Here is a 24,659-nt window from a genome sequence, read left to right as displayed (position 1 = left end):
GTACAGAACCATTGGATGGCTGGTGCTACGATTCTACTGACACTACGAATCCTTCCAGGTCGGGGCTCGAACATACGACAACTGGTTTGTAAGACCAGCGCCCTATGTATTGAACCGCCAACTCGGGACGAAATCTGTATAAATCTGTATTGAATTTGATAAATCTGTATTCTGTATTAAATCTGTATGCGTATTTGTATTTGGCCTTTCTGTTTCAACAGACTATGCAACCGATTCATATCGTACAGGATCATTGCATGCCTAGTACTACGATCCTACTGACACTAAGAATAGTTTCACGCAGCCCACCTGGGCTCGAACAAACGACAACTGGGTTGTAAGACTGGCGCCCTAAGCATTGAACTGCAAACCCGGGTGAAAATTTTTGCAGAACTGGTAATCGTAAAACGATTTTGAATAATTATCGATTTTGAATAATTATCGTTTCATTATCCCGTGTGAGTTTATGGAACATCACTGTAGTGATATTGAACGGGATGAGATATCGAAAATATTATCCAAAAATCAAATGTTGGTTTGATAAACCTCTGTTCTATTTTCTGATTCGATGTTAAATAATCGTTTTGTTATTTTAAACAAGCGGGATTGTTCTGCTTGTAATAATGTGTATCAAATTCGGAAAATCGCTATATCGCTATATTATCTATATTATCAATGAAAAAATTCCGAACGAAACGGAAACGGAGAATTTCGACTATCCACAGATTGTGTTTGAGTTTTTATATCACCGGAAAAATTACCAGTGTATCTAGAGTAAAGTGTTTCTACCTGTATATGTTACATCATGATTAAAACTGACCATTTGCGATGTATTTGTCATTATTGTGTATATGCCATTCGAGTTCTTTGAGACTCGGGAGCTTTTTACGCTGAGTGAGTTGTTCGCGTTTATTTCCATTTCATGTCTTGATCTCGTCGGTTTTGCCAGTCAAGCAGCTTTAGCCTGCAGTCGATTTCTTCGTTTGTGAAAGTAAAATCGTCGTTCTGCACAGCGCACCGAAGTGATCTTGTTTACTCTGTACTCAGAAAAGTGATAAGGATAGTGTAGCTATTTTTTGATAGGTCATCGGAGATAATTGGCCACAGGAACTAAGCCAGAATGGTGGTGCCAAAGGTCTACGTCGTCGGGGTTGGAATGACTAAAGTAAGTAGGTCTTGCACAATTACTTCTCTTAGTGTATAGCGACGAGCTCTGCATGACTTGTTATTCAAGATACAGGTGTTGTAATAGGCGTAATGAGCGAAGATTTCGTTGTATGGAACATGTCTAGGTGTCGTAACCGTTTGTGTAAAACCGGAACCAATGACCATTTGTTACACCAGCTTTAGAAATTTCTAAGTAACTCTTCCTAAGACATGTTAATATATGGATGTTTGTTTTATGAGGTGTGACGAGAAAAAACAATAGTCTTACCGTACCAACAATAAATTCAACACTCTCCTGAACTTTGAACTAAGATTGCGTATATCAGGCTTCTACTGTATCATTAACCCACTAACTCACGATCACCAACAAAAGAAACTTCAACAACATGCAGTAATTGCGTTTTTCTCGATGTTTTACAGTTTTAATATACTCGTGTTTTAATTTTGCGATAATGTCGAACTACGCTTGTTTTTTTTTCTTTTCTTTTCTGAACTTGAATTCCACACTATTTCGTCAGCACTGCATGTCTTGATATTGGCTTCGCAAATAGTCTACCAATCTGGTATGAATGAATAAGCAATCCACGCAAACGACCTTTCGTTGGGTTTTCTCCCTTCCAATACACGCGAGAATGAAGCACAGAGAACAAACTAAAGGAACCGGCTCGAGTCGGTCACGATACACCTATCAATCTATAACTCGATTTGCATTGTGGTCAATCATCGGGGTTTAAATTATCCGGTTCGGTTTTTGCTCGTCGGTGAAAATTTATTTCTCTCAATTATTGATCATCAAACGATGCTACGATCGATCAATATTTAATTTCAAATATTTTTTTTTGTCTAAAACGTACCATTTGTTTTTTTTTTTGCCGACCTCCCATGGAACTCGTATTCTGTAGATAAATACTATTTTTATTCAAGATAATGCATTTGAACTTTCATCCTTTTGAACAGCTTTATCGTGAATGACTCGTTATTTTTGTCTTATCTCGGTTGTTGTTCCGACGATGGAAGAATTGGTGCGATAGAAAAATGTACTAACCAGTGCTATACTCGGCATTACTGGATGGTTTCTAATCTAATCTTTGAACTTTCTTATCCACCCCAACCATAGTTCGAGAAACCCGGACGGCGAGAGAATTTCGACTATCCACAGATGGCCAAGGAGGCCGTGACCAAAGCTCTAAATGATGCCCGTATAAAGTACGAGGAAGTTCAACAGGCAACCGTGGGCTACGTGTACGGGGACTCGACCTGTGGTCAAAGAGCTTTGTATGAAATCGGTTTTACCGGTATTCCGATCTATAACGTCAATAATAATTGCTCAACTGGTTCTACCGCCTTAATACTGGCCAAACAGTTGATCGAAACTGGCAACAATGATTGTGTTTTGGCCCTTGGGTTCGAAAAAATGGAACGCGGTTCGCTGACCTCCAAGTATATGGATCGCACCAATCCGGTTGAGCTGCTAGTTACTGCCATGGCAGAAAAGCACGACATCACTGGAGCGCCGATCTCCGCTCAACTGTTTGGCAACGCCGGTTTGGAACACATGAAAAAGTACGGCACTAAGCCCGAACACTTTGCCAAAATTGCCTACAAAAACCACAAACATTCCATCAATAATCCGTAAGTTGCCGCTTCCTTAATACAAATTTGTGATTCTAGTACGAGGATTTCTGTTGTCACCGTTATTAGAAACTTTTGCCGTAATTTAGGCTACCGATACGAATCAAAATGATTGCCTACATTAAGGCGGATATACGATTTCTTTGCAGCTACTCACAGTTCCAGGATGAATACTCGTTCGATCAGATTATGAAGTCTCCAAACGTGCACGAATTCCTCACCAAGTTACAGTGCTGTCCGACCAGCGATGGATCGGCGTGCTGTATTCTCGCATCGGAGAGTTTTGTGAAGCGTCATGGATTGGAAGCACAGGCCGTGGAAATCGTGGGGATGGAAATGTCCACTGATGTACCGTCATCTTTTAATGTAATACTTGGCAAGTTTAGCTCTAGTATTCAGTAACTGTTACATGGTTTTGTATTGCAGGAAGGCAGCGCTATGAAAATTGTTGGCTACGACATGACACGCAACGCTGCGGAGAAGTTATTTGCAAAAACTAATTTCAAACCACAGGACGTGGATGTTGTGGAGATGCACGATTGTTTTTCCGCAAACGAACTGATTACCTATGAAGCTCTAGGTCTCTGTCAACCGGGAAAAGCGGGCGAATTCATCGATCGAGGGGATAACACGTACGGCGGTCGGGTAGTCGTCAATCCTAGCGGGGGATTGATTTCCAAAGGACATCCGCTTGGTGCTACTGGGCTGGCCCAGTGTTCTGAATTGTGTTGGCAGTTACGAGGCCAAGCCGATAAGCGACAAGTTAAAGGAGCCAAACTAGCGCTTCAGCACAACATCGGTTTGGGAGGTGCTGCTGTGGTTGCGTTGTATCGATTGGGATTCCCATATGCGATAAATCCGATAAATCCCAATCTAACCGCGGCCGGAAAAATCAAGGATACACCCGACGGGTTCATAGTGGCTCCTTACATGAAACTGCTGGAGCAAGCTATGGCTGACGATAAAGACAATTTGATTGAAAAAGTGCGAGGAATCTACGGATTCAAGGTAACTAATGGACCAAATGGTGCGGAAGGGTATTGGGTTGTAAACGCCAAAACTGGAAAGGGATCAGTTACGTATAATGGAACAGGTATGTATTTCTACACGGACCTGTTCGTTTAATAATGTTACTAAAACATATCGTTTGTAGATAAACCCGATGTTACAGTTATTATGAACGACATTGACGTCGCAGACCTGATTTCGGGAAAGCTAAACCCACAGAAGGCTTTCTTCCAAGGCAAAGTGAAGATACAAGGCAACATGGGACTGGCTATGAAACTTGTTGACCTGCAGAAAAGTAATACCTCGCGTATCGAAGAATTGCGATCGAAATTGTGAATTGTATCAGAAAGTCTTACAAACACGGTATTTTAACAAATAAAATTTAATTCCTTTAAGGCATTTTTAAAATGTATTGGTAAAACCGTTTTAGTTTTTTTTTATTAAGAAAAAAATAAATAACTGGTGATTGTTGATTCTAAATCCTTAAGCTTTATTCATTTCGTATATCTTTTCCTAACTAGTCTAACAGTATTGTTTCTCACTACAAGTGCACCAAGTACGGATATGTCTGACGTTTTCCAACGTTCTCGATTTTAACTCTAATCTACTAGAATATTCAGTTAGTTGGTCTTCACTTTGTCGTCGCTGAAGGCGGATACCCCTCGGCAGCAAATCCGTTTGAACAGCCATATCTCACAGAGATGATAAACAATCACAAAGGTAATAATCGCAATTTGCACATCCAGTAAATGGTACGAATACCAGGGCATCTCGGTTGAGTACGATTTGGCCAATGGGAGGCCACCGGTTGCGACTACATGCTCACACCACCAGACGGCTGTTTCGAGTGCACTTTGAGGTCGGTTCCGGAACGAGAAGGAAACTTTTTTCGCATTTTCCATTGTGACGGGATCCAAAGCCTTCTTTAGTGCTTCATTTACCGAGTCTCGCGTGATTTGTTCATAAGGTAAAACGAATCCCATTCCACGGTGTTCCAAGGCAGCGGCATTATTGTACTGTGGACAAAAAAAAAACGGCATTATTTGAACTATTGTAGAAAAGCCATTCCAGTGACTTACTTGATCTCCGTACATGGGTGTCGCTATAACTGGAACCCCACAGTAAGCAGCTTCAGAGCTTCCTAGCAATCCACCATGGCTCATGAAGACCCGAACCTTTGGATGACCTGTCGAAATGAATGAAATATAAGGAACTGGTTTTTAAGGATTCAGTGTTACAATTTTAATCCAATAGAAACCTAAATTTAATTTTTGAACACAGGTTCGCTCTCACCATGCCAATGCAACTGAAACTTTTTCGTTTCAGCTGCAAGCCTAAAATCGTTTGCCACGAGACTCAAATATTCTCAATTTTGCATTTTCTTCAACTCAATCAACTCATCTGGAGTTCGATTCGGAATTCAGTATGATTTCCAAACGGATTCCGAACCGAACCGGATTTCAACAACCGATTCTAATAGATATAATGGAGAGATAAAAGTGAGTTTTGTTGGTTACGTCACTTATACCAATTTATCAAGTGAACCAGAAGTAACGGCCATTTGATATTACAATTTGATCCATAATCGAAATACGTTCAAACGAGTCTAAGCTTGTTGAAATTGATTCAGTCATCTCCGAGAAAATTGAGCGGATGGAGAAATCTTTAAAAGGAACTCTCATACACACAGGCATTTTCCGATCTCGTTAAGCTGAGTAGGATAGTATATAATACAAGAAGTCTCTGGATGTCTGTTCAAATGTCCGTTAGAGAAAGGCAAAGGACGATAATTTATACACGTGAAATGCCTCGTGTATGAATACTTACAAGATAACTTCCACAGCATAAGCTTGTTATAATTTTGGTAATTGACTTAGACACATTTTAATTATTAAACGAATTTGAGCAATAGCAATTAAAAATATGAAAAAACACACGGTTTAAGTTATTTACTTATTATTTGTTTATTTGGGTACAATCAAAAGACACAATGCACAGTGGGGAACAATGGACTAAAAATAAGACGTTTTTTCGGCAAGATACAGCATTTTTGCCTTTTTCATATAGAAATGCTATGCAACCGCTGTGAAAACCGAATGGTATAAAACATTTTCACAAACTTCGATTCAAAAGAAAGGTCTTATGGTCCCAGGGACAGCTATTAAATTTTACTCCCGGTCCCGGAATTACAGAGTGATATGCACTAGAAAAAGGAAAAAAATTAGTCACACACGTTTCAAAGATGGTTGAACTGATTGTCACAAACCTAGATTAAAATGAAAGGTCTGATGTCCCCATCCAAAGTTCCTGAATTTCATTTGTATCCGACATTCGGTTCCGGAAATACAAGGAAATATGTGCAAATTTATGGAAAAATGCGAACCGATTTTCACAAACTAAGAAGAAAATAACACATGGATCAATAAGTCCCGAGACTAACAATGGAAACAACATTTTTTTTTGCAAATTTTTTTTTCATTCATCAACATAATCACCATTTAGGGTGATACAATGGTTCTAACGTTTTTCCAATTTTTCAATACCATGTTTATAAAAAAAATATCTTTCACTTCAACATAAGCTTCAGTTTCAGCGATGACCTCCTCATTTGAGCCAAATCTTTTTCCCTGGAGCATTTTTTTAAGATCAGCAACGAGTCAGTAGTCACTGGGGGCTAAATCTTGCGAGTATGGGGGGTGGGGAAGCAGATCAAAGCCCAATTCGTTCAATTTCGCCATTGTTTTCATCGACTTGTGGCAGGGTGCATTGTCTTGATGAAAAAGTTTTTTTTCTCTGCATGTGTGGTCGTTTTTTTTGCGATTTCCTTCGTCAAACGCACCAGTAAGTCAGTATAATAATCACCGTTGATCAATTTACCTTTTTCGAGGTAGTCAATGAAAATCACGCCATGCGTATCCCAAAAAACTGACTGCCAGCTGACTGCTGCGTTTTCGGAAAGTTCGGACGGCTTTCGCCAGCTGTGCGCCACTCAGATGACTGCCACTTCGACTCTGGAGTGTAGTGATGTATCCATGTTTCGTCCATGGTCACGTAACGACGCAAGAAATCTTTTTTGTTGCGAGTAAATAGCGATAAACTGCTTTCTGAATCATAGACTCGTTGCTGTTTTTGTTCCATCGAAAGCAATCGCGGCACCCACTTGGAAAAAACCTTTTCCATGCTCAATTTTTCATGAAGGATAGTAAATACACTTCCATATGATATCTGTGTCATCTCAGCAATCTTACGGAGCTTCACTTTACGATCTTTCATTATAATTTTTGTCACTTCACTCACATTTTCCGGTGTAACGGCTTCCACTGGTCTACCCGAGCGTTCCGCGTCATTTGTGTCGGTACGACCACGTTTAAACTCGGCGAACCACCGACAAATCGTTGCTTTTGATGGACAAGAGTCTGGATAACATTTTTCAATCCATTGTTTCGCTTGCACGGTGTTTTTACCCATTAAAAAACAATGTTTTATCAAAACACGAAACTCGGTTTTTTCCATTTTTTAAACAAACTACAAAACGACTTTACTCCAACCTCGATAACTCAGCTGTTTCTGGTCGGATCGACTTAAAATTTTGACCCGTTTCAAGCAAATGCTAGTACTCTAGAAAGACGTGGTTACTGGTTTACCACTAGCGCCATCTCTGCTTTAGTCTCGGGACTTATTGATCCATGTGTTAAAAGGTCTTAAAATTCTTTAAAAAGTTCCCGAAAAGTTTGTGAAAATTTTCAAGTTCATGAGTATTTTTTTACAAGCGATGTCCAATCGAGGTGCACATTTATTTTAAACTTACTGCTAAATTCATTTAGTTGACAGATATTGTTAGTTATTGAATATAGAAGACTACTTTGGGACTAGTAGTCCATAGTTTCCGCTTCCAAAAGCACCGATAGTAGTGAAGAAAAGCTCCAGAAACGAAACTCACTTTGATTTCTTCGCAACGGTTAAACCGATTTTCACAAATCATGATTCAAATTAAAGTTCTTTTTGTCCTAAAAGATACGGTGCAATTTCGTCCAGATCCAACTACCGTTTCCGACACTAAAAGGCGATGAGTGTCAAAACATTGAAACCGTCATCCAAAATGACGATGCAAAACTGGTACGCGTAGGTACGTGCGGTATGGAAGAAGAAAACCGGCTTCGATCTGTTGGCAGCTTGCTTTTAAATTTTCGTATAGCGTGCATGGATGCTACATTTAAATCTGTATTTCTAAGGTGAAAAATCTGTAAACCTTTTATTCATTTTTTACCTACTTATTAATATTATCACAAAATCATGATAAGGAGTGTATCGAAAATAAGCTATCCAAAAATTTTTCTTTCAAATTATGATAAAAAACGATATTTTATTCAAACTAATAATTGAATTGTACGAGGTTAAACTTGTACATAATTAAAAACCGGATGAAATTTATGTTATTCCTTCACGAATTTTCGAACTTTTGATCGAACGCTCTTCATCAAGTTTCGGACAAGTGTTGCATCGCAATTTTTGGACACTTGAGCCCAAACTCCTGCTTGTTCCCAGCTGCCTTAGCAGTCTTCTTGAAGACCCTCTTCACGATTGCTCAGTAACGTTAGATGGGTCGAAGCTGAGGGCAATTCGGTGGATTGATATTTTTCTCAACGAAATTTATATTCTTTTCCGCAAGCCAATTGAGCGTGGTTTTGGCATAGTGAGCCGACACTAAATCCGTCCAAAACAGTGGAGGTGTACTGCCCTTCTTATATAAAGACTGCAATCTCTTCTGGAGACAATCAGATCGATAAATTTCTGCATTTATAGTTCCGGTAGTGTAAAAAATGGTTGACTTCAAACGACAGGAACATATTGCTTGCCATGCCAGTACCTTTCGACCGAATTTCTCCACCTGAATCGACCTGTCCGCATCGCTCACACCCTCCCCAATTGCTGACAGTAAGATATTGTGGACCTGGAAGGGTTTTTGAGTCCTCCTTTACAAAAGTCTCATCGTCCATCAAAACGCATGCATCCCGCAAAAGACGCGAATACAATTTCCGGGCCCTTGTTGCTGCTCTCGTCTTCTGTTCTACACTTTGTTCAGAGATTTTCTGCATCTTGTAGGTCTTCAGGTGATTTCGCCTCTTGATACACTGGATAATTCCGACACTCGTTCCGCCTTTTTTGGCCAAATCACGTATTGACATTGATTTGTTCTTCATGATTAGAGATACCACTTTCTGGTCCAGTTTTAGGTTGGAAGAAACAGGTTTTTTGGCTCTTCCTGATAGGTCATCCAATGAATAGTGTTCCCCAAACTTATTAATGATGGTTTTAACACTGGCATGATGAAATCCAAACCGCTTCGCCAATTTTCGCATAGTAATACTCTTCTCACTTAGCCATGTGTCCGCAGAACCTTAATTTTTGAAAACGCAGAATTTCAACCGCACAAACAAGCAAACAAACGAAAGCTGACAGCCAAACGCACAGCCTGCTGTGATCTGAGTATAAAAAAAACCATCACAAATACATGCGTACAACATAAATGTATGTGGACAGTTTATTTTCGATACACTCCTTAACGATGCTTTTTTGTAAAAGTATACTTATTGCATTTGTCATATAAAGGGTGATTTTTTAAGAGCTTGAGAACTTTTTTAAACAATAAAACGCATAAAATTTGCAAAATCTCATCGGTTCTTTATTTTAAACGTTAGATTGGTACATGACATTTACTTTTTGAAGATAATTTCATTTAAATGTTGACCGCGGCTGCGTCTTAGGTGGTCCATTCGGAAAGTCCAATTTTGGGCAACTTTTTCGAGCATTTCGGCCGGAATAGCCCGAATTTCTTCGGAAATGTTGTCTTCCAAAGCTGGAATAGTTACTGGCTTATTTCTGTAGACTTTAGACTTGACGTAGCCCCACAAAAAATAGTCTAAAGGCGTCAAATCGCATGATCTTGGTGGCCAACTTACCGGTCCATTTCTTGAGATGAATTGTTCTCCGAAGTTTTCCCTCAAAATGGCCATAGAATCGCGAGCTGTGTGGCATGTAGCGCCATCTTGTTGAAACCACATGTCAACCAAGTTCAGTTCTTCCATTTTTGGCAACAAAAAGTTTGTTAGCATCGAACGATAGCGATCGCCATTCACTGTAACGTTGCGTCCAACAGCATCTTTGAAAAAATACGGTCCAATGATTCCACCAGCGTACAAACCACACCAAACAGTGCATTTTTCGGGATGCATGGGCAGTTCTTGAACGGCTTCTGGTTGCTCTTCACTCCAAATGCGGCAATTTTGCTTATTTACGTAGCCATTCAACCAGAAATGAGCCTCATCGCTGAACAAAATTTGTCGATAAAAAAGCGGATTTTCCGAATGGACCACCTAAGACGCAGCCGCGGTCAACATTTAAATGAAATTATCTTCAAAAAGTAAATGTCATGTACCAATCTAACGTTTAAAATAAAGAACCGATGAGATTTTGCAAATTTTATGCGTTTTATTGTTTAAAAAAGTTCTCAAGCTCTTAAAAAATCACCCTGTAGAAAGCTTTTGCAATCAATTTAAAAATTGACTAGTGAAAATTGGCCCGGGGAGCCAAGTATTCTATACCATTCGACACAGTTCATGGAGCTGAATAACGTTTGTGTATGTTTATATATGTGTCAAATAATGCCACTCTTTTTCAGATATGGCTTGACCGATTTTCACAAACTGAGGCTCAAATAGAAAATCTCATAGTCCCATAGGACTTTTTCATACGGTGTAAAATTCATCTAGATTTGGCTCAAAACTGATTTAATTTGCAGGCTATATAAGTTACTAACTTAACGAACCGACTTCGGCTGTACCGGTTCCCAGTACCCGGTTCCAGAAGTACCGGAAATAGTGGTCAAAAACTGTAAAACGAGACTCACTCAATTTCCAACAGTTCCAAAACTATAGAGTAAAGTGTGCTTTATCATTCAATGCGATGATGCAAAATAAAGGAAAACTTTTACTAACTTGACATGACTTTTTACAAATTGAGAAGGTTATATTAGTTCAAAAAAAAAGTTTCTTATTTTATTCAACACTCAGGCAAATTGAGTAGTAAAAATCATAAGGCAAATCTAATAATAATCATCAAAATCACCATTTCATAAGATTAATGTGAAATGTGAAATATATACCTCTTTAATATATAATACATATACATATACATGGTTTTCATACGAACAACTCATAAATTCCACAGTACATAAGAGAAGTTATGTTTGTCATAAAACATTTCGCACAATGTTCCTAAAAATTTCGTATTAATTTCATAAGGCTTTTATTGCAATTCCATTTTTCGTGACTTCATAAGGCGTTCTTATGATTCTCATACGATATTCTTGTGGCTAAAAACCATGCGAAATCATTATGAAATTCCATATATTTTTTGCCTGAGTGAAGATTGGAAAAAAATCCTTCTTGACAGAATCTTCTAGTGATATTTTTGAAAATATAAGTCACATGAGAAGGGCATCATTACACCACTAGGTAGATTTAAAAAGGTTTCTATGAGTGAAATGGTCTAGAAAATCGTCTGTCTTTGCTACTGTTTGTGGAAGGTCCTCACCAAGTTCAAGTTCTGTCTAACCGGCACCTTGTCACGAAACCATCTTGATGAGATCTAAATCGGAACTTCAAAATCAGCTGATCACAACGTAAATATACAATCAGTAATGCAATTGTTTTCTAGTTTACCTTGTTTATTACACGCAAATTAGAAATTTTTGAGACGATTCTCTCCAGCCATCTGACACCGGTATGTTAGCATCAGCCATTTGAAAGTATACCGTGTTTCGAGCCCCAAACACTGCGATGTTTTGGTACTCATCGCGACTCAAAGCAAGCACGCCCGATGAGATGTCCACATTGTTCCCAAAAGTTTACCCCGAGTCACCTTCAGTTTTCTTAAGCGGAAACGAAATTAGTTTTTGATTTACGTCAAAATTCATTCATAATTTCATAGCAATGAATCCATTTATACACGGAAAGACCGAAATCAGCATTTCGGCGAAAAAATTAGTTCATTTTCTGATTTTAGTTAGTTATTTTTTGAGACAACTAAAAAAATCTTACTTTTGGTAATTTCATTCCCTTAATAATAATAAAATATTGGTTGAAATGGCTATTTTTTTAGTTGAATTCATCAATTAAACGTGCTGTCATTTCTTAGCTAAGGCACACTTCATTTCCATTCAAATAATTTTTTAGTTGAATTAGAGAAATAAAACGTTGTTTTCAACCAACATAAATGGTTTAATTAGTTTCTGCAATTAGCAGCTATATGGCGCACTGTCACCGAAAAAACGTTAACACCGTAATGACTACTAGCATAAATCAAATAAACATAGATTTCCCAGTGTAATACTAATGTAGTTGAGCAACCCGTGACAGCAAAAGCACCGTATGGTGGAGAATGGGTGCGTAAATGCTCCTAAAATGCATGCATAAAGTTACCTGCGCATTTAACAAAACCACAGTAGCTAATGGAAAAAAGTACACCCGTTTCTCACTAGAGGTGCTGTTAGTGTCACCGTACAGTCGGAAATCTATGTTTATTTCATTTATGCTACTAGCCACTAGATGGCATACTATTTCCGAAAAAAAATTCAGTCGCGGTTGTCTTTTCTATATTGGTAGGTATAAATACGATGTTGTATTGGAGAAAAAGACATAAACGAAACATAAATTTCTGTTTGAAAATTTTCCTTTTAAATCGCTGTTTTCTTCATTCGACTTCGCGAAATCGACTCTCTCACTGAAAACTTTGACAACTCGGAAAACAAAAACCGAATACAAGTAGTACACCGGACGGAGTAGCCCGGATTGGAAGGTACAATAAACATCATTTGACATATACAATTAGAGTGCAACATTCGAAACTCACTTCACTGTTCCGCGTAAAAGCATAATTACGCACAATCGCTTCAAATGCGCACAAATTTCGTTTACAGAGTTTACGTCATTTTTACATATCGGTTTAGAAATTTATTTAGATTTAGGAACATCGTAACACATGCGAAAAACATCAAAACAATTTACAAGCAGTTTCAACAAGGCTGTTCTTTTTAGCTTTTTAATTAATTGTTTTGCTTTGTTTTTGCTGATAAACTTGTTAATAAAACCAATTTCATTATTGTTTTTTTGTACTGTCCTTCAGCAATGATGCTGATAGATTAATAAACACATTTTTTTTATTTCAATAACAAAATTAGATGTCAATGAGAATTTCGTGTTGGATTCAAATATTGCTGGTTTGTGCGGGATATTCCCCAACTGAACACATTCTCTAGAAATAAGAGCTTTTCTCAGCAAAGTAAATTCTCAATTTTTACTAATTTCATAGTTATTTTGGAAATTTTGTTGTTAAAATCAACTAATTCAAAAACAATAATACGAATTAGGCGCAGAGCTTATATCGGTCGTTCCGTGTAAGAATAGCTCTATTATATCGATATATGTTACCTATACCAGGTTACTGATATAAATCCATCCATGAATAATTCTCCCTGGCAATATCTGTCCAAAAAATGTTATCACTTCATACAACAAACAAACTACAATCATAAACACTCAAATCTTAAGACGTTATACAATCAAATATTACAAATATTGCCATTGGAATTATCACAAGGATAATCGCCTAAATCTCTTATTGATAGTTTGAAAATCCCTAGATAAATCATGATACAACACATCAGATTACATATTAAAATCCAAATATTATGTATTTTGTCTACAATACAAATTGCTATACGAAATTTAGCACATCAGCCAGAATGTCAACTGACTTACTAACAATGACAGCACGCTATCTTACATGTTCAGATGATTATTAGTGTGGAAGCAAGTCGCGGCATTTATTTCTGCACGAGCGACTAGCGTGATCGTCTAAATTTGGCAATCAGAACACTGCCGAACGTGAGTATTTCCGCAAGTCATGCTGACACTGAATGAATGAACGAATGAATGAATGACATGAAAGCTTATATTTTGGTTAGATAATTTGCGTTCGCATTGTGATCTATGCGTGCCACATTGGACTCTTTTCCAAATCAGCACAGGCAGTAGTGATTACTTACACAGAATTTCTCGCTGCGGTAGCCACTTCCTGATATACACGTTGGACGGTTGGTTCGGCAGGGTTTCGTTTTCCCACTTCCAGATAACTTGCTGCTTGAACGAACCTAGCGCACTCAGTATGGCGTTGCGTTTATCTTCTGGCAGCGTTTCGGCTCTAACCATAGATCCCCAGCTGATGTAGATAACTCCGTGATCCGCCGAGTCCAACAACTTTTGCAGCGTCGGGTCTAGTTCTTTGAACTCCTGAATGTGAATACCGCCCAACTCAACCACTGCCGGAGTCAATGGTTTCGGACCACTGAGCGAGTAATGCTGATTGACAAACATCATACTGGTACGTTTCTGCAGGTCCTTAATATCCGGCATATTGTCACCGAAACGTTGCTTCAGCATTGCATTGGCCGAGTTATCACTGAACCAACTGTACATCAATTTGAACAGTTGAGCTGTGATGTAATTCGCCACCCTTTGGGAGAAGGTCATCTTTTCCGAGTAACCCATAAACAACGCCGGGATGTAGGAAGGTATATTGGGATTTCCGATTCTGTCGTAGTGCCATGGCATCAGTGGGCAACTGCTTAGACCAATGTAGGGCACGTTCAGCAAGTGGGCCACTCCGAGCATACAGTCGTTATTGAACTGTTCCACAAGTACTAGATCGTATTGAACTTTGGATTCCAACACTTGCTTGATGGCGGGAGAGTTAAGGGCATTGTTACAGGATTGCTTTCCCCAGTCGTACAGCATAAAAAACTCAATGAAATGAGAGAAAGCTGGCCGATATTCGAAGAGCTGGAAGAGAAGGAAAAAGATTAGTTCCGAGTCTGTACAATTTCGAATATTATAAATTAATTTCCTAGACCTACACTCACCTGCAGATCGACGGAATTAACTAGTAACTCTACACCCGTCAACGGCAAATCGACATAATTTGGTGGAGGATTTGCATTCGGAAAGTGGCTTACGACTGTAACCTCGTGACCGGCGGCAGCCAACCCCTTCAGTATCGGTTCGAAAAACTGAAAATGGCTAATACCAGGATGTGGAAACAGTCCAAGTATTTTATACGATTCAGTGTAACCTGTGTTACAGGTGATGGCTAATACAACGACGTACAGGAAAACACTAGGTTTCATCGTGCCGACATCAAGTTGTTAAGAATGCTGCTGATGATGATAAGCGACAATTGTTGATGAAGGAAATCACTGTTGGATGAAAGATCGTAAGAATATTTGATTATTCATTACTTACTACGAGAAAAATTCATTGATTATGTATAAAAATGCACTTAAATGCCTCCTTCTTCTTCTTTTCGTTTCTGGTTGGCGTCATCTCACATGAGATGACGCCGATTAATGGAGTAACAACTTAGACTATCGCCCTTATTCTGAATAACGACGTATTGATTTTTCGATCGAATGTGGTTCGATCGAATGTGGTTCGATCGAATCATAGTTACCTTTGATTTTGCTAGCGTTATGGGGAATACTAGAGTGCCTATAACCAGAGTGACGCCATCTCATCTGTAATTTTGGCAACAATTCAAAACATTCCATTAGCTTTACATTGAATTGACAGGTCGTTTGCTCGTTTGGAACTGGGAGCTGTCATTCCAAACGAACAGCTGTCGCCACTCTGATTATAGTCACTCTAGGGAATACAAATGAAATACGAGGGAAAAAACGATACGACGTTATTCAGAATAAGGGCGTATATTGCCAGTTAATTTTCGTTAACTACCAGCAAAAAACTTGTGCTGTGTGGCAATATCGCCAAAAGTCGCCAGACTGTTACTATCTTGTGACATTAGTGGCTAAATAGTAAATACTTTTAAAATATAGTGGAATTAATTGGAAATATTTTTTTTTTATTTTTGAATCGATGAAATTATTATTGCACAAACGAAACCTTTGCCATACTGATCAAACCATGAATATCAGATCACTTCAACTATTCCGGAAATTCATTCTAACTGCATCTTAGTAAAACCGAAAAGTTCGTTTAAACACAGACATTCTAGTATCACACGAATTGTAATAGCATACAAGGAAGTAGCAAAATTTCAGTAACGAACATTGGAGTTGAATTAAAAGTTTTGCTTCGGAAACTCAAGATAAACCAATCCTGCATACATCTCTCACATTTTTCTAACATCATTTGCGCTTGATATCGAACCTAATCCAGTTTTTCCAGCCATCTGACATCGGTATGTTAGCATCATCCATTTGAAAGTATACCGATTACGTTGAGCCCCTCGTGTTTCGAGCCCCAAACACTGCGATGTTTTGATACTCATCGCGACACTCAGGTCGTGCTGACGCAAATCGTATTCAGCTGCTGAATTCTGGATCTGGAGCTGAATTTTGGATTGATTTCTGTGAACGAATTCTCAAACTGAATTCCGAATCTAGTCCACCTGATTTCTGAACTTAATTTCAGGCTTCAAAATTCTGTTTAAGAACTTAGTTCCAGAACTCAGAGCATACATGCTGAATTCTGGAACTGGATTTCGGAGCTAAATTCAGTTTCGGAATTCAAATTGAAAATTCATGCCGGGTGGTTCAGATCCAGAGCTCCGTTCCAATCCCAGTCTCAAAAATTCAGTTTCGTTTTGATTCAATTGCGGGACCTTCGCAGAGCCCTTCAAAGAAGATCGATTGCGTCATTCTGCTGCTGGTTGTTTGCATTAGAGCAGAATGCAAAGAAAAGTGGACAACACTGGGGAACCTTATGCAAAACCAGCCCTTCTAATGACTAAACATGTTCCCTAAAGAATGATAAAGGTTGCTTTTTTGCAAATCGGAGATAAAAAATCATCAGTTTAGAGCATATCTAGAATAATTTGATTAGCAATTTTCGCCATGCAAAACTTGCATCAAGTGTGAATAAAGCCAGCATTTGACTGCATCGCGTTCGAGAAAAATGCTCCGAACAGTGTTTAATATCGTTGAGAATTCCATAATTTGTCCCTTCTGAATGCCAGAAATTAATCCCGTACAGTTTTTTGATAGTTTTTTTTCCAAAATATGCTAATCCGAACTAAAAAAATCGGCATCAAAATTCTGTATGTTGCTATTTTTGCCTTTCTCATATAAAGGGTGATTTTTTAAGAGCTTGAGAACTTTTTTAAACAATAAAACGCATAAAATTTGCAAAATCTCATCGGTTCTTTATTTTAAACGTTAGATTGGTACATGACATTTACTTTTTGAAGATAATTTCATTTAAATGTTGACCGCGGCTGCGTCTTAGGTGGTCCATTCGGAAAGTCCAATTTTGGGCAACTTTTTCGAGCATTTCGGCCGGAATAGCCCGAATTTCTTCGGAAATGTTGTCTTCCAAAGCTGGAATAGTTACTGGCTTATTTCTGTAGACTTTAGACTTGACGTAGCCCCACAAAAAATAGTCTAAAGGCGTCAAATCGCATGATCTTGGTGGCCAACTTACCGGTCCATTTCTTGAGATGAATTGTTCTCCGAAGTTTTCCCTCAAAATGGCCATAGAATCGCGAGCTGTGTGGCATGTAGCGCCATCTTGTTGAAACCACATGTCTACCAAGTTCAGTTCTTCCATTTTTGGCAACAAAAAGTTTGTTAGCATCGAACGATAGCGATCGCCATTCACTGTAACGTTGCGTCCAACAGCATCTTTGAAAAAATACGGTCCAATGATTCCACCAGCGTACAAACCACACCAAACAGTGCATTTTTCGGGATGCATGGGCAGTTCTTGAACGGCTTCTGGTTGCTCTTCACTCCAAATGCGGCAATTTTGCTTATTTACGTAGCCATTCAACCAGAAATGAGCCTCATCGCTGAACAAAATTTGTCGATAAAAAAGCGGATTTTCCGAATGGACCACCTAAGACGCAGCCGCGGTCAATATTTAAATGAAATTATCTTCAAAAAGTAAATGTCATGTACCAATCTAACGTTTAAAATAAAGAACCGATGAGATTTTGCAAATTTTATGCGTTTTATTGTTTAAAAAAGTTCTCAAGCTCTTAAAAAATCACCCTTTAGAAGGGTTATGGAATCACTGTGAAAGCCAACTTTTGAATCGAAGCCCGGAGGACCGAGTGTCATATTCCATTCGACTCAGTTCGTCGTGTACGCAAAATGCCTGTGTGTGTGTATGTGCGTATGTGTGTATGTAACGTTTTTTTACACTAACTTTTCTCGGGGATGGCTGAACCAATTTTTACAAACTTAGATTCAAATGAAAGATCTTATGGTCCCATACAAAGTTCCTGAATATTATTTTGATCCGACTTCCGGTTCCGGAATTATGGGGTAAAATGTACAAACATTGTGAAAATAAGTGCACCAACTTTTTTCAGAGATCGCTAAACCGATTTGCACAAACTTAGATTTAAATGAAAGCCCTTTAAGTCCCTTATTAAATCCCTGAATTTTATTTGGATCTGACTTTCGGTTCCGGAGTTATGGGGTAAAATGTGCAAAAAAATAGAAAATATATGTTCTAACTTTTCTCATAGAGACCGATTTTCACAAACTTATGAAAGGTCCTGCGGTCCCATACGGAATTTCTTAACTTCATCCGGATCCGACCTTTGGATCCGAAAATATAGGGTAAAGTGTGTTAAAAATGTTATACCATCACTGAAAAGGGCAAAAAATCGCAAAAAAATATTCTAAATCGATCTCAAATCTTTTCCAATTGTCAGTAGACGGCCAAACAAACAGATTTCGATTATTCTTTCAAGAATTATTTTGAAGAATACCACAGGTTTTCTTACTCTCATTTGTTTCGCGTTATATATTTGTGTGATGGAAAATATATTTCGCCAACAGGTCAATTTTTAATATAAATGTACGGAAGCGAAGCAGTAAAAGTTGCGAAATTCACACAATCAACTAATACGAACCATTATCATTTTTATTCGTATTCACGTCCTTCAGTTATGTCAGTGACATTACTCATCTGCCTTTTTTTTATCGATGAGTCGTGGTTTGGGGTTTAGAAACAGATAATAGTTCGAGGATGCCAAGTGAGATGAATAAGCTGAATGAAAAAGCAATTGCAATGCGCAGTCGTATCCGCTGCTGATAGTATTTTTTTTCTTTTTCGAGGAAGTTCACTAAATTATGCTATGACATTTCCAGAAAACCAACACCATCGTCTTCCTAGGCCGCTTCGAAGCACTCTAACCAGCTTTACGTTCATTATCGGGTACTAATTTTGTTTTCTGGTGAACAATAATGGAACCAGGTTTTATCTACGATTTCCACCCTTCACCAAAAGACCTCCCGATTCTGCATCAGCATGTTCAAACACGTTTCCGAAGTGCGCTCGCGTTCGTATTTTTTGTTCGGAGCAAGCAAAAGCGGCTGGATAGTTTTTCCATCTGCAGAATATTGTCCAAATTATGGCGTGTGCTATTAGTGCTTATCCTCGTTGCATCTGGTAGCTCGCGTGCCTCTAGTTTTCATTCGGTCAACTATGTTTCATACATGTTTGGCGGATAGATAAATTAAAAAGTCGCTCGGGTTGGCGGTTCAATGCATATGACACTGGTTTCACAAGCCAGTTGTTGCATGTTCGAGCATCGACCTGAAAGGATTCTTAGTGTCAGTAGGATCGTAGCACTAGCCATGCAATGATTCTGTACGCTAAAAATCGGCTCCGAAGTCTGTAGAAACAGAAAGGCCCAATTCTACGAAAGGAATGTAATGCCAGGACTTTGCTTTGACTTTGCTTTGGACTGACGACGTTGGATGCATCAGATTCAAAACATCTCTGTGTGGAAATGCACTGACAAAGAAAGAGATGAAAATTGGAGCATTGGAGCGCGTTAGCTGAAGTGTAGCCCAATTTTTAATGAATTTTTATTTCATTAACTTTTACTGTTCTAGTTAAGGATGGTTTTTATCGTATCAAAGAACGCTCACCAGCAACTCTCCACACAATTGAATCAGTGCCATCAAATAGAGACCGATATCATCGCAACAACAAAAACCCGGCATGGCTCATTTAACATAGAATAGACACCAGTGCGAGAGCGAACTTCTCTCGATGACATTTCTGAGAATCAAAGGTTAGCACGCTGCTGTGGGGATCCTCTCTGAAGCAACAAACGGTCGCTTATTCTCGTTTCGCGATCCGATTCTATACAGGCAGTTGATAATTGCGATAGAATCATTTTACTATTGCCGTTTATTCTAACTATGTGCATATAACCTTTGTATAAGTTGTGTCTATGAAAATGTCTGTGAATGCTCCACACAAGAGTGTTGAAATATTGCAACCTAGTATGAAAATCATCAAGTTGAATCATCGATTCGATTTTCTGCGATAATTGTCAGACTGTAAATTTTTTGTGAGGGCCATGAAATACTCAGAGTATGAAGTAGAGCGAAGATATGTAGAAAAATTCTCTCACGATTCATGCATTGAGAGACACGAGTTCTTGTAGCATCTTCTACCGGATTGAAAATGTTGTATACAATATAGATCAATATCGAGCAGCTTCTGTCAAATTATCGGCAATCACCAACACTGGTTCTAGTTATCAAAATTAAGATGTAACTAACACCGCTAACGCAAGATCACTGTTTTCGACCGCTTTGCCAACCCATATGGTAACGTAAAGAAAAAGGATTTGGAAAATTGAGTCGAAGGAACTGCGACTGAGCTTCGTTTCCAGTAATAAAGTCTGGGAATACGACACTACTGTGATATGGCTAGAGATAGTATCACTCTGGCTCTGACTTTCAATAAGTCGATTGATTCGGCCGCAGTATTACAAGTGGCACCATCCTGTTGAAACCACATTTCGTTCACATCCATATCTTGAAGATTTGGTAACAAAAATTCATTGATTCTGTATCAATTTCCATTCACGGTAACGCGTAGTCCTTCCTCGTTTTTAAAAAAATTAATTGAACACTGATGATGAAAATAAATCTTCTGGAGTTAACCTATTCATGATGATTTGCCAAACATTACTGATTAGAGACGTCACTTTACACTGTCAAAACAACTTTCAAACAAAGAGTAATTCCAAACAAACAAACCTCCTCAAAAACACCCGTTACAAGTTCGTGCCCTTTTGTTTTTTAGATGGCATAACTTGATTTTCGTTGGAAAGCCACAGTCATTCAATTTCAGAATCAGTATGTATCATTTAATTGTGTCGCCCGGGTTGGTGGTTCAATGCATAGGGCGCTGGTCTTACAAGCCAGTTGTCGTATGTTCGAGCCCCGACCTGTAAGGATTCTTAGTGTCAGTAGGATCCATAGTACTAGCCATGCAATGATTCTGTACACTAAGATTCGGCTGCGAAGTCTGTTGAAACAGAAAGGCCAAATTCCACACAAGGAATGTAATGCCAGGACTTTGCTTTGCTAAAGCTTGCTTCAGATAGAATTGGAACAAAGACAATTACCTGTATTTCAGTTATTTATTATTAAATTCAAGATTTTTTTTATATAAATGTTGCGTTTACTTCATAATTTTAAGAAAAAAATACGAATAAAATTATTCGTCACGGTTTCGAAGGAAATCTCGAATTTTCCCTGTAACACGGCTCATTAGGCGGCGCACACCTTCTTCGTCCATCGTTTTAGCTATCTTATTCCACCAGGTCGTCATCTGATTGATGTCTTTGAAAACCTTTCCCTTTGCCTTGAGTCTCCTCTTCATGATTGCCCAGTATTTCTCAATAGAGCGGAACTGGGAACAGTTGGGTGGGTTAAGGTTTTTCGGAACAAACTGGACCCCTTTTCTGCATACCATTCTTGAACGACTTTGCTGTAATAACAGCTTGCCAAATCTGGCCAAAACATTACGGGATGGTCGTGGGATCGAATGAACGGCAAACTTCGATTTTGGAGACACTCATTTTGGTATAGCTCCGATGTCATTGTCTTATTTGTAACGAAAACTTTCGTTGTTTTGTCACAGCTGCAAATGTCCTACTAAATCATAAATTTTCTTGCAAATTTGTCGGCAAAAACAAATTTAAATTTGGCTGGAACATCTCCCCGAGCCGTTGCCAAGTAAAATTTTTGACCTAAGATTTGCCTGAAGTCATAGGTTTCATCATCCATCAGAAGACACCCGTCGAACTTGGTCAGCACCTGTTCATATAGTTTCCGAGCACGAATTTTGACCACACTATTCTGTTTTTTGGTCCGATTTGGCTGTTAGGCTTGATTCCTTCTCGGAGTCGAGTTCTCGAGTATTTGTACCGAATTTTCTGACCAAATCACGGTCCGACAGATTAGGATTCCTCTTAATCGTCTTCAAAATCTTACCACGTAGTTTCCGGTCGACAGTTCCACTCCGACGATTGGCTTGAAGCTTTCGAATCGTCGTTAATGTTTCCTTATACCGTTTGATAACGCGCAATACGGTATTTCTGGGTAATTTCAGCTGTTTAGCTAGCTAATGTCGTTTTCGTTTTTAAATTGCACTACACCGGTGTAGCGAAAGCTGCGCTGAAACCGTTCGTTTTTGCCAATTGCACTACACCAGTGCTACACTTTTTCTGCCCCGATACCACTGGTGTAGCACTCATCAAAAGTTTGGTGTAGCTCTGTGCAATGGAATCGTTTATTGTAGTCAATGGTTACTGTTTATGTTTTCGTCATTTTTGTTCGTTTATTCATGCCTCAGTGTAGCACTGCACCGGTGTAGTGCAAATCAAAAACGAAAACGCCATAAGATTCAGACCACAATGGATTTTCCAAATAACTGTGAAAATTTTTTTTCCTTCTTTCGGCTTCCATGTTGATTGTTTACAAAGTACAGTCGATTTGCGGAATGTCAAAAATCATATGTGAAGCTGACAAAATTCCCGAAACGTGGGCGCCAAATCCGTCCACCAGGAGCGCCACAATATGAGCAAAAGTTTGTTCCAATTCTAAATGAAGCAAGCTTTATGTGGTGAACTGCTCTAGCTGCGCAAACGTGTCGGAAGAGATTTGCACGGTTTAGAAGTGGCCATTTTGATTTGGAAGACGAAGATCGAGCCGGAGCACCACCAAAGTTTGAAGTTTAAGAATTAGATGAATTAATTACTCGATCAACACCCGTAGCAAACGCAAGAAGAACATCTAAAATCACTTGAAGTTCTCAAGTCAGCCATTTACCAACGAAACGTATAAATTGTAGTCCGTTTATTCACGTGCGTACAACTGCTTCAAATAGTACCTAAGAGTCCATTACGATAGTCCAAAACATCTGGTAACGTATGGATACCCTGGCCATGCATCATCACAGACGGCCCTTCAGAATATTCATGGTCTGAAGGTTATGCTCGGCCACAATACACCGATAGGCACGACATACTAATTTTGCAACATGCCAATGCTGCCCACATACTACCCAGGAGGTACAAAATACTTAGAATCGCTCAAATGGGAAGTCCTATCTCACTCGCCGTATATCCCAGACATTGCTCCTTCCGATTATTATTATTTCCGGTCGATCCAGCATCCGGTCGAATTTTTGAAAAGGGTATCCGAGAATTGGCTATCGATGAACAATACTATTGAATTTGTAACCATTTATTGTCAATAGAGTTTTAAATTTCGAATAAATACGGTATCTACTTTTTCATACCACTAATACTATTCAATATTTAATTATACATAAAATTACCAAAATTTCGCGGAAATCGATGTTGAAAAAATTGTTATCTATCAGATCCATCCATCACATGTATTGTTCAATTTTTAACGAAGAGTCATGCTGTATCTATATGATATGTTATTACCTAGTTATACATTTCGAGTCCATCCTCTAATTATGAGTATGTATTTAATTTTGGTAAATTATATTTGTGAATGAATAGATCTCTTATGTCGTTTTCGCTTGAGAAAACTGAAACTGACCCAGAGTAGTTTCATCAAACAACGCAACGGGGGTTTGAGCATACATAATATGAAAACCAGGTTCGAAACCGACTCGATTTTAGATTGGAAACTGAGTTAGGTTTGGCTTCAAGCGAAAACGACATTCGTATTATAACAAGATCCATTGAAATCGACTAACAACAATGACAATCCAGTATAGCAAGCTTACATTGATAAGCAAATGATTCACATTGTTTACGTTTCAATTCACTTATCACATTAATCGTCATCGTGACTCTCAGGAAATCACTTTTCGCAATTCATTCATTCATTGATCACTCTTAAAATATTAATGTATCATGTTAAGCGAAAAGAGGCAGTGCATACTTTCTGACTTTGGTACCGTATTCAATATTATTTTGTTTTATTTGCTTGACCCTGAGGCTCATCCACACGTACTGTATCCTACTAAAGCGATTGAAAAATGTTTTGACAGCATTGATCTTGTTTCTATATACCTCGTTTGCCCATGCCGACCGCATATGTAAGAGTAGCAGCATTTGTACCCGCTGCTTATAATACAAATTAAATTACAGCTCATTGAAGCCACATCATCTTCATAGGTTTTGCACTATCATGTCAATAAGCCGCTGTGCCTATAACATTTGTTTACGCTCGTGTTCAGGAAACAGCACGCACAGAGTAATTGATTATGAATAAATCCTAGCTTGAAAACCTATTATGACTCATATTTGCATGACAAAAATTTTCTTCAGCAAGTAATTTAACTTATTTAGCAAGATCAGAAATACAAATTTTATGCAATCTTTCTATGAAAGTAATGATTCCATTCTCATATATTTGGACGAAATGATTATGGTATTGCGCAGTTCGGTAATCAGTAAAATAAAGAATACCGAAGCAT

At 38.6% G+C, this 24,659-nt stretch overlaps 3 protein-coding genes across 4 annotated transcripts in view; 1 reads left to right on the top strand and 2 right to left on the bottom strand.

Moving 5' to 3' along the window:
- The window catches only part of LOC131431604 (UDP-glucosyltransferase 2-like), a 48,496-nt gene extending 46,718 nt beyond the window's left edge, over window positions 1-1,778 (bottom strand). The window contains exon 1 of one of the 2 annotated variants that reach the window (XM_058597422.1): window positions 1,436-1,778. The gene's annotated coding sequence lies outside the window, so the exon portion shown is untranslated. The remainder of the gene's footprint in view (window positions 1-1,435) is intronic. The other variant, XM_058597423.1, reaches the window with a different exon arrangement.
- On the top strand, window positions 868-4,219 carry LOC131431603 (sterol carrier protein 2). Its single transcript, XM_058597421.1, has 5 exons — window positions 868-1,165; window positions 2,285-2,799; window positions 2,949-3,165; window positions 3,226-3,892; window positions 3,953-4,219. The coding sequence occupies exons 1-5, from the start codon at window positions 1,121-1,123 to the stop codon at window positions 4,141-4,143; spliced, it is 1,635 nt and encodes a 544-aa protein (XP_058453404.1). The 5' UTR covers window positions 868-1,120; the 3' UTR covers window positions 4,144-4,219.
- Window positions 4,220-4,273: 54 nt separating this feature from the next.
- LOC131431606 (UDP-glycosyltransferase UGT5-like) overlaps window positions 4,274-24,659 on the bottom strand; it is a 36,912-nt gene continuing 16,526 nt past the window's right edge. Inside the window, exons 2-5 of the mRNA XM_058597424.1 lie at window positions 14,786-15,118; window positions 13,913-14,705; window positions 4,887-4,993; window positions 4,274-4,823 (exon numbers count right to left, since the gene is read on the bottom strand). Coding sequence (XP_058453407.1) covers window positions 4,428-4,823; window positions 4,887-4,993; window positions 13,913-14,705; window positions 14,786-15,049 — 1,560 coding nt within the window. The 5' untranslated portion in view covers window positions 15,050-15,118 and the 3' untranslated portion in view covers window positions 4,274-4,427. The remainder of the gene's footprint in view (window positions 4,824-4,886; window positions 4,994-13,912; window positions 14,706-14,785; window positions 15,119-24,659) is intronic.

The sequence above is a fragment of the Malaya genurostris genome, chromosome 2 (assembly GCF_030247185.1).
Source record: "Malaya genurostris strain Urasoe2022 chromosome 2, Malgen_1.1, whole genome shotgun sequence".
NCBI classification, from domain to species: domain Eukaryota; kingdom Metazoa; phylum Arthropoda; class Insecta; order Diptera; family Culicidae; genus Malaya; species Malaya genurostris.
This window is presented reverse-complemented; position numbering and strand designations above follow the sequence as displayed.

Coding starts and splice junctions, on each gene's coding strand:
- LOC131431603 (XM_058597421.1), top strand. CDS start 1,121: ATGGTGGTGCCAAAGGTCTACGTCGTCGGGGTTGGAATGACTAAA. Junction 2,800..2,948: donor AAACATTCCATCAATAATCC/GTAAGTTGCCGC, acceptor ATTTCTTTGCAG/CTACTCACAGTTCCAGGATG. Junction 3,893..3,952: donor AGTTACGTATAATGGAACAG/GTATGTATTTCT, acceptor TATCGTTTGTAG/ATAAACCCGATGTTACAGTT.